Source organism: Hesperophylax consimilis, chromosome 21, assembly GCF_061612785.1.
Source record: "Hesperophylax consimilis isolate HC1 chromosome 21, BYU_Hcon_1.0, whole genome shotgun sequence".
Lineage (NCBI taxonomy): Eukaryota > Metazoa > Arthropoda > Insecta > Trichoptera > Limnephilidae > Hesperophylax > Hesperophylax consimilis.
Genome location: NC_142856.1, coordinates 25,184,884 through 25,195,576, shown reverse-complemented (window position 1 = coordinate 25,195,576; position 10,693 = coordinate 25,184,884). Strand labels below are relative to the sequence as shown.

Below are 10,693 nucleotides of genomic sequence, written 5' to 3'. Positions count from 1 at the left end.
GTGTGATGTTTTGACTCCATATCGAATTCGATTTTATCTGTGGTAAGTCTGTCACATCGTCATAAAATTGTTTCACAGAATGCACAGAAGTGAGTGGTTCATTTATGGCACAGAAATTATGGCACAGAATATGGAATATACTTAGAGGAACGGCTGCGCGGCCTTCTTCATACAAAACCTTAATTTGGATTTTAGGTTGACCAAACTGAATTTTTTTAAATCAAAAAGTATAGTAATTATCTAGTACAGATATGTGCTGTTTTTATTTATTTGTATTTTAAATTAGAAAATATGGGCCATTAAATAATTCACTTTGTCACGATTTAAGAGGCAACTGTGACAGTTTTTTGTGAGTTAATTAATGATAATTATTGAAAAAATAATCTTTCCCAATCTACTATGTAAATACAATTCTTCTTCTTTCGTATGGTTGGTGGGTCAGAGGGGGACATCTAGGTCTGCGAGCCATTCTAGGGCCTTAGGCGTCGCCATGTGAACCTCATCATTCCCTCCGGGGAATGAATGGAGCGAGCATTCGTTGACCATATGTTCGGTGGTCTGCACCGCACTACATTCACACATCGCCGACTCTTTAAGGCCCCATATGTGCATCTTGTGGGCAGAGCGGCTCTGGGAGCACCTTGACTTATTGATGGCGTACCAGGTTTTGCGAGGCAATGAGAACCCAGGCTGTCTCTCGGTGGGGTCCTGTATGAGATGGGCATTTCCCACGTTAGCCGTTTGCCACTCAAGTTTTTCCACTTATCTTCTGTAAATAAATACAGTGGTATGTAAATACAGTGGTAGTAGTGTGCCAAATGCCACACGCAGTGGCGAAACTATAGAGTGGCAGGGCTGGCAAAATGCCCCGGCCGCCGCGGGGCCGCGAACTCAGAAGTCAGAATTAACCCAACATTTTTAACAAAAATTAGTAAAAATTATAAATGTTATATAAGTACATAAAATCAACTAAAGTTATACACAAATAATTATATATTAGCAAAATATGATCCGATTTTACAAGAGATATTAAATAAATCAAAGGGCCAGATAAAATACTTAAGTTGAAAAATACAAAATCAGCTCATTTCTGTTCTGGTTCTTAAAACAGAAAATGCACTCATAAATTAAATAAATGTCGCACCCTTTTACTTTATCACATTCCATAAAACTCAAGATATTTCAATATGTGAACTTTACCGTTATTGTATGATCAAGAAAGACGAAAATAGAATCCCAAAGGCGCTTATCATTAAAGAGTCATTTTTAGGATTTCATGAAGTTAAGGACCAAACTGCCTTAGCAATGTCCAACCAAATTATTAAATACATAAATCACAAAATATACCTCTAAATAAGCGTCGAGGACAATGATATGATGGTGCCGCATAGACATATGAATTAATTCCTATGTCTGTGTGGTGCCGACACAATGAAAGGCACTTATGAGAGTTCAAAAACACATAAAAGATATCGAGCCAAATGCGGTAAATTCACTGTGCTTTCCATAACTTATATCTAGTACTTAATGATGCAGTAAGAGAAGTGATTGATATGCAAAAAAAATGAAAAAGTTCAACAAATTTTATAATTTTTTTGGGCATAGTATCAAAAGATGGAATATCTTATCAAGTTTTATATCTGATAAAGAAGGGGAGTCTCCAACTTCGATAATATTAAAAACATTGAAACCTACTAGATGGCCAGGACGTTATGATGCTATTTTTGCTTTAAAAGTTCGGTTTGTTGAAGTCCGAAGCGCTAACGAAAACAATTCTGTTAAATTGCAAATCGGATGAAAGAAATGAAGCTTTTTCAATCAAGAAGAAGATCGAGAAACAGTTTTATTATGTTATTGTTTTTCCATTTCAAAATTCTACAAACTATCGATGCAGCCTCTAAAGCACTTCAGTCCAAAGCCATCGATCTTGCAAATGCCTTAAAACGTTTGAAAATTTGTCTGGAAGAATTGGAAAGGTATCGACATGAATTTTGAAAATTTAAAAAAGGAAGCAAGTAGTGTAGCAGAAAAGTGGTCCATCAACCCTGAATTTTCTTAAACCCGTCAGAGGAAGGTGAAACGCCATTTTGATGAACTTTGCGAAGATGAGCGTCACCAAGATCTAGGAAGGTTGTTTAAAGTGAACATATTTCATCTAGTATTGGACATCATTATTAATCAACTGAAATCGCGTTTCCTTCCAATTAATGAAATTGTTTCCAATTTCAGTGTTTTGCAACCTGCCACTTTGCAAAATTTAAAAGACACTGATCTCTTAAAAAAATCTCTAGAATTTGTTGATTTATATGAAGAAGACATATCTGAATCATTTGCTAGGGAAATTCTCAGTTTTCGGTCCACTTCAGAGACGAAATAGAAAATTCTTCGTTTATTAGAGAACTTGATGATTTATTAATAATTAAAAATCATTTTAAGTCGTGCAGCTTTCCTGAAGTACCTATGTACCCCATTAATCTTTCAAATTTGTTACAATTCCTGTTTCTACAACTAGTGCCGAAAGGTCATTTTGAAACTAAAATTAATAAAAACATATTTAAGAAAGTCAATGGGACAAGACAGGTTACGTAACTTGACTATTCTGTATATTGGAAATTCAATGGCCCGATCTTTAAACTTTGATGACGTTATTGATACTTTTTGCGGAACAGAAAGCTCGGAGAAAAGAATTTCATTAATAAATATCTTGTAAACACTAAATTGTTTTTTCATTATACCTACATATGTAATACCTGTGGTTTTCAAAATAAAAATGCACACAATATTAGTAATACTGTTGGATAACTTCTTAAGTCATTTATAATAAATCAATTACCCCCCGATGGTATAGTTTTGCCACTGGCCACACCCAACGGTTATTAGAGTAATTTTTTAAATCGTCGCTACATTGGTAGAACCGCCTTGAGAGCTTTCCGGCCCGCGTCTTAATTACTCTTTTTCGTCGTTCCATATCTTCTATATCCTTAATCTCTTCTGTAAGGATATGTAATCATAATAATAATAATATTTGGCTAATTTATATAGCGCCGTTTTCGTGAAAACTCACCTCAAGGGCGCTGTACAAATATATTTATGAAATAATTAATACTAGAACTACTGACTTACATCTAAGACTTATAATATCTAGTACCTACTGTTACGACTAAGGCCTATAACTACTATCTTAATGACATATACCTTACAACTAACATTAACATTAATAATCTAATTTTACTAGCGCCAGAAGAAGTAAGTTCTATAATATTAGGATGTTTTTATAATTCATTTTAGAACACGGGTGCAAAATGCGCCCAATAGGTCAGCTGGATATATGGCTTAAATCCTTAAATGAATGAATGAAATTAATCGTCGATCTTTGCCGCATTTAGATGATTCATCTGCCAACAATTAATAGGCCAGTGCAAGCGCCAAAAAGGGGGTCGCGATCGTAATTATTCCGGTATTCCCATGTTTTATAAACTGGTCCCCTGATGTAAAATCTGAGTTTCCGACCTTGGCGCACCTGTGCTCGCGCCGCCCTTTTGAAAAAACCGGCCAAAATCTAATTTTTTCCCAAATATCTCATTTCCAATGCAAATTTCGGCTAAAGCAGCTCAACAAGTATAATAGAACATAAAATTACCTACAACTTTTGAATAATAATTTTTCTTCTATTTCTAATAGGTACCGAGGTAGAAAGTCGTAAAGGGGTGTATTTTTTTAAAAAACAAGTTTTTTGCGCGACTAGGTTTGGTTTTTTACGTAAATACCTGGTTTCCAGTGGAATTTTATGAAAATCTTATTGATACCAATTATGTAGAGCATAAAATTTACAAAAAGATTTGCAATTTTTATGTTTACATAGTATTTTTTTAGCGATATAAAGTATAAACAAATCTAGGTAGGTACGCTCAGAAAATCTATCACGGTTTATTATCACGTTATTAGATTATTGTTTGCATTTTTAAATACATACATCTACAAATTTACTAGAGGGCACATCGATATGGTGAGGGCTAGCCCCCCCCCTCTACTCCTCACCACGGTTCCCTTCAGTTTCCGCGTGTCCAGAGTATGGTTTATTTACGCGCGTGTCACGTCTTGAGCCTGGAGCGCAGCTTCACAGCTTCAAACAAACATCTGGAGGTTTGACCCAAGGACGGGGAATCACAGACAGTTCTATCCTTCGTTGGACTGCTGGATTCGTTTATCTGTATAACATTTGTGAGGGTATCTCGATCTCGATTCTGTGGGATGTGTGGGATTGAATCAGGAACGTCAGAGCAACATGTAGAGACGAGGCCTACAAGAATTAAGAGGGATGATCAAGACGTTCAAACTCTCATTGATTGGTTTGCTTGCCATGAACCATTTCCTAAAACAAACGTGATTATGTCTATTAGCAGTGGCACAATCGGGGGTAGCAAAGTCACATGGCTGAAAAGATAGGGAAATTTGAAAAAAATGTCTAAAATTATTAACCAGAACTTTGGAAACCTACACTTAAAACGGAATGATGCGATAGTTTATCTTGCGGCGGTGACCAGCAGTTTCAAAAATCAGGGTGTGACTATGGCAATAGATCCATTAATTCTATTCAAACGTATGTGTATTGCCAAAAAGTCTGAAAGTGAACTTAAAGAATATTTCCAATATGAACTCTCTCCTGTCCCATTGTCTCTTTTCTCAGAGGAAGGCATACGCAAAGGAACGAAGTCTATATTTTACTCATCATTCAACCCTCTACCAAATAAAACATAACTGGGAAGCAGTAAAATACACGCAATTTATGGAGGATATTTACTGCACAAAGTTGTATGGGGTCGTGCTCAACCTTTTTCAGTGATTTTCCAGCAACATGTCAGGTATGTACAAAAACATTATGGATCCAATGCAGTAGTGGTCTTCGATGGATACCCAGATTCTATAGAAAATAAAATCACTAAAGGGGTGGAAAGAGCACGGCGTGCCAGAGTTACAACTTCTGCTGAAGTTTTGTTTTTTGAAAGCATGCATCCACAAGTGCCACGGGAAAAGTTTCTGGGAAATGAGAAGAACAAGTCTCGTTTTATTTCCCTACTACCTACACATAACGACAGTACAAGCTGAAGAGGATGCTGACGTTCTTATAGTAACCACAGCAAACTCGTTGTCATCTCAACACGATGCAGTCATAATCGTTGGTCAGGATATTGACCTGCTGGTACTCCTCACAGCTCTCTCACCTCCTAACTTATATTACCAAAAAGTTGGTAACGGTAAATCACCTAACGCGTTGTACTTGAACAAATGTTTTAAACACATTGAAATAGTTGAAAACATTTTATTCCTTCATGCCATTAGTGGTTGCGATACAACTGGAGCTCCGTTCGGTCAAGGCAAACACAAATTTTGTAATATTCTTCTCATGAACCACTCAGTGAATGAACTTGGTCGTGTATTTCAAGATCCAAAAGCAAAGCCAGAAACACAGAAACACTTTGGCTGCCGAACAATTATTTTCACTTTTGTATGGCGGCAAGGAGAAATCAATTCTGGAAAATTTAAGGTACACCATTTTTGTCTAAAGAGTAAAAAAGAACAAATTCAATTTGTCCGGGCTACCACCCACCAAAGATGCAGTCCAGCAATACGCTTCAAGAACATACTTGCAAGTGCAGACTTGGCTTGGTCACGATAAAGATCCAACTGAATGGGGGTGGAAAAGGGATGCTGTTGGGTTACTAACTCCAGTATCAATGTTGAAAGAAGCTGCACCTCAGGCCTTGCTGAACTTTATATCATGTCAATGCAAAAACGGTTGCGTTGGAAAGTGCCTACTCTTCATTCATTGCACGGGCAACTCCTTCGAGAATGCTGTAGAAGCCTCGTTGATGACGACGACAAGGAATATGATGACCCAGTCGCCACAAATTAGGGTGATGAGACAGATGACGAAGCTATTCAGTGCTAGGAGTAAGAAACTATAGTCAAGGGCTCATACTTCTGTCTAAACTGATCTACCATTAATTTTAATTTTTGTTATTCTGACAACTTAACTAAAAAAGAAAAGAGTGTCAATAAATGTTAATTTTACGAAAATACCAATTTTTATCTTATTTATGTACCTTATAATCTTAATTATATTAATAATCTAAAATTTATGTTGTGATTACGTTGATAGGCCGATGATACCTAGCTGCGAGTATAAATGTAGTGGCTTGGCATATTTTAATGGTCTTCCCATTGGGCATGTATGGCGACCGATATGCTGAAATAGGCCATCTACTATATTTATAGCTAGGTCTGACACAGGCATGACAATTGTTGTCAACTTGTTTACAACAAGAAAAATAAAATCAAGGAATGCCAAGTTTAAAACACTTCACCTCTGTTTCAATTTTTGGCCTGGTTTTGGTGGATTAGAGCTTAGATACGTAATAGAGTTAAAAAAGAAATCATATACCTATTATTTTATGAAATTTTATTTTCTACAAAATTAGTATCAATAAATTTTTCACAAAATTGTACTGGAAACGAGTTATTTAGAAAAAAACAAACCTAGTAGCGCAAAAAACTTGTTTTTTCAAAAATACACGCACCTTTACGACTTTCTACCTCGGTGCCTATTAGAGATAGAAGAAAATTGGTACGACAAAAGTTGTAGGTAATTTTATGTTCTACTATAATTGTTAAGCTACTTAGACAAAATTTGCATTGAAAATGAGATATTTGAGAAAAACTAGATTTTGGCGCGATTTCAGCCGGTTTTTCCAAAATGGCGGCGCTAGCACAGGTGCGCCAAGGTCGGAAACTCAGATTTTACATCAGGGGACCAGTTTATAAAACATGTAAAAAAATTGGGACTACCGGAATAATTACGATCGCGAATCGCTAATTGCACTGGACTATAAACCGATTGACGTGTTATGTTCCCACTGATATTGTCCATTGTCCATTGGTAGGCAAGTCAATAGCATTTTGACTTTATCATGAGTAGTTGAACGGAATCGCTAGATAATTTATGTGTGTGCTTCAACAATTACGGTATAACAAAAAGGAAAACATGATGTTTGGATAGAATGACGGATTTATGGAAATGAGTATCTGAAAAGTGAGTTTTTAGTTTGGATCTAAATTCTGTTTGGCTGGTTGTACATCTCAATTCCATGGGAAGTTTATTCCAAGCCTTAGGGCCAGATACTCCGAATGCAAGATCATAAAATTTAGTGTTCGGATTTCGCCTAGGCTCTTTCAACCTTCCAATTTCAGATGATGTCGCTGATTTAAAGTTCTCAGACCAGTATTTTCCGGAATGCATAGCTCAGAAATATAGGGTGGTGCCATTTCGTTGAAAGCTTTAAACACCATCCAGCGTAGCTTGTACTGGATCTTTTCAGGACACTTCAACCTTATTATCAGGTTATCAGATTACCAGGTATTCAAACTGTAAGGCCACAAGCAGTTAATTTCCTTTAAGATTAGTGGAATAATTATACCAGTCAAAGTGACAGCTGTTGTTGTGCCCTTTATTTTTTACGCGTATGATAGTTGTAACATCTCCCTGATTCAAATAAGTGAGGCATGTATCAGAAAGCGGCTACAACTCTCAGCGGCAGGACCACAGCACGGTATGTGAATATGAAAAACTTTTCTTTCATATTAAATTATTATCGTCGTTCGACGAGAAAGCCGGGTAGAGTGATCTCCACAACACCGAATTCTATCTGTTTGAGCGGGTATTTCAAAAAGACGGGTAAGCCCGATAAGTGGCGCCAATGGCTAGTGGTGGCTCGGTCGGCAGCAGAACCAATCAGCTGCTACCGTCACTAGCGCCAACTTCACGTCGGTCCAGCGGACGAGTCCATTTACGAGCGAAGGAACTAAGTAGGTGTGTGAAAACGCACGCCGTAGTACCCGACGTATCCGTACGCACACCGTTCCCTGTCCGACCGATTATTTCGATCCGTGTCAAGTGTTGGAAATTAGTATAAAAGAAAATGCGGTGATAATTTCGGGAAGTGAATTTATTATATACAAAGTGTTTATGATCATGCTGTCTCGAAAGTGTATCAAAAATAATAATAATAATATTGCAAGTGACGTCTCTACGTGAAATAAAATAAAATTAGATCAATCGTTTCTTTCCTTCTGTCAAGAGGGGAACTGTTCAGTGTTGTGACATTTTGGGATATTGGATCCCGTTATAGATGAAAAGTGTATTGCATAAAATGCTGTTGGATGAGTGGTTTCATTGTGGGATCTGCAATCTGGCAGTAGCTACCTTGGCCCGTGGTAGCTCATGAAGAAACGACGGTGAGAACAGTTGTTACTACATTGTCGTTTGACAGCTAGGTGCGTAATGTCTGTGTGTGTGTGTGTGCTGTATGCCTAGTCTGCTGTGTCCCGTGTCCTGTCTGGAGCTGGACACCTCACACCTGCTATTGTTACATTCTTCCAGCATCACAAGGATAAACATAGCTACCAGTTGAATATAGACCAGCCATCTCATCAACCTGCCAACTACTATTATCATTGCATGCCTGACGTCCAAAATATCGTCTTGTCTTGTCATATCTCTGCGCTCCTGGCATCATGATCCATTACCATATCCGACCAGATATAGTTTTTAATTTGCGCTAATGGCGTTTGCCATTTCACTACATAATATTATTTTAGTGTCTTTTACTTACTTTCTCTTGGGATTTCGCCTTTGCGCGAGACGAGGACGGCTGTATCTATATTCTATAGGCACCGTGGCGCGGAAGGTAGCCGCTCAAGTGTCTATTGCCGTCTCCGCTGACGCGGGCAGAATGACAGGGACAGATACAGAAGGTCGTGTGACGTACGCACGTATTTATGCATTAACATTCCAATTGTTGGGCCCAATTCTGTTGTGAACACAGACATAGGAATTAATAGACGAGAAGATATGGGCGAGGGGTAAAATCAACTGTTGAAGAACGAAGGGAGTGAAGCTGACTGTGATTCGTCAATAAATCAATCTGACAGTAAATAGGCATCTCGCATTATAATATCACCATTTACTTCTTAAAAGTAAAATCTGCTTTGAATGAATAGACATTTTTACATGGGAGCGCAAATTACTCGCCACGTTATGAACAAATTTGCGAAGTCCAAATTCGGCAAAGTAAGGCAGCTTCTATTTTTAGAGTCGTAGTTAGTTTCAGAGTATTTAGTTAAGACACTTTTATAAATGTTCATAATTTACTTCCCAGCAACCAACCAGCTTTGTGTTTCGCGTCCAGACGTTTCTCGATGTGATAGTAACAACTGATTCATATTGTACGATGTGAATATGCTTAAAATAAAGTAAAATAATGCTTATATATGGAATGTAATACGACAATTGGGTTTATTCTCTTTTTTCAGATCTATTTTTACCAGTTTTCATAGTACAAGTCAAAATTTTGCCGTGTTATTTCGTAAAATGAACCGATGATGCCTCGACCATAGTTCGCACAAGAATGATGACGTCACGTTTTCAAATTTCATTTGAGGCCATACGCGAGCCCAGCCGGCTCAATGGAACCGGTATGGGGAGTGGGGATAATACGCTTTTAATCACTTAGGGCAGGTCTACTAATATTCATATGTCTATGGTTGTGAATTATCATGATATGTCGCCAATAATAATCATTTTATCCCCTGGTCCATTTACTAATGGAGTTTCGCCTCCTTATCTATTCAAATATACCGACATTGACCTCACGCAGCTTCTAGGCGTTTACCAATTCAATCCGACAGATTTGGCCACAAGACCGATACCTTTGTTGACTGCCAATCCATACATTACACATTAAAATAACATATACAATAAATTACATTGTCTATAACATTAAAATAATACGATGTTTTGTAACTCCGCAAAAATATGATTTTAAAAAATATCAACATTGAAAGTCTATGATTGTAAATTTTCCGTCAAAACAAAATATTGTTATGTCTATGCCATAAATGTTTATTAATTAATGTCATTGAATGATTTTATACAATTTTGTTACTAGTGAAAAATCACTGAATGTGGCTTTACATACCAAGTTGAACACTGAGAATTTTTGTTTCTTCAATATCAAAAAGTGTTGAACTTTTCAAATATAGAATAAAAATAATCGGCTAATAAATTACATTATATGAAGGTACCTACCTACATTATCGCCTGTATGGATTTAAAAATACTATAGTATTTTTTAAATACATACGTTCCTATTTTGAAAATGTCATATTCATATACCTACTCAATGAAATTATCAAATATATTAATTTAGGTTGTCTGTACGTTAGTCCTGCGAACTGGTTCAATGAACTAAGATTTGCTTTCAATTTGAGTGTAATTGTTTTAACGGTATTCATTTGAAGTAACATTATATTAATAAAATATTATGCAGATCTAAATAATAATAACTTAAAATTTGAATTGATATTATGTTATACATATTATTTTGTTTATTCACGTTAATAATTCTTTTATTGACATTCACTATCGCGGTGCAATTTCTTCACCAGCTGTGTAAAATATTACATTATTGTGTTATGAACTAAGTCAACAAAATACCAGATGATACGTTTAATACAAATTTCAATAATTAAAAAAAAAATCAATGATATTCTACCTACGTACCTCATTTGTTAAAACGCACGCACATTCATTTTTATATTTTGAAGCAATAGAAGTAGGTACCCTACCATCTATAAC

The 10,693-nt window shown here is 36.5% G+C and overlaps 1 protein-coding gene across 2 annotated transcripts in view; it reads left to right on the top strand.

Moving 5' to 3' along the window:
* Nucleotides 1-7,821: 7,821 nt before the first annotated feature.
* Nucleotides 7,822-10,693, top strand: part of LOC149413784 (uncharacterized) — a 361,784-nt gene continuing 358,912 nt past the window's right edge. For both annotated transcript variants that reach the window (XM_089644668.1, XM_089644667.1), the window contains exon 1: nt 7,822-8,292. In XM_089644668.1, coding sequence (XP_089500794.1) covers nt 8,279-8,292 — 14 coding nt within the window. In that variant the 5' untranslated portion in view covers nt 7,822-8,278. The remainder of the gene's footprint in view (nt 8,293-10,693) is intronic.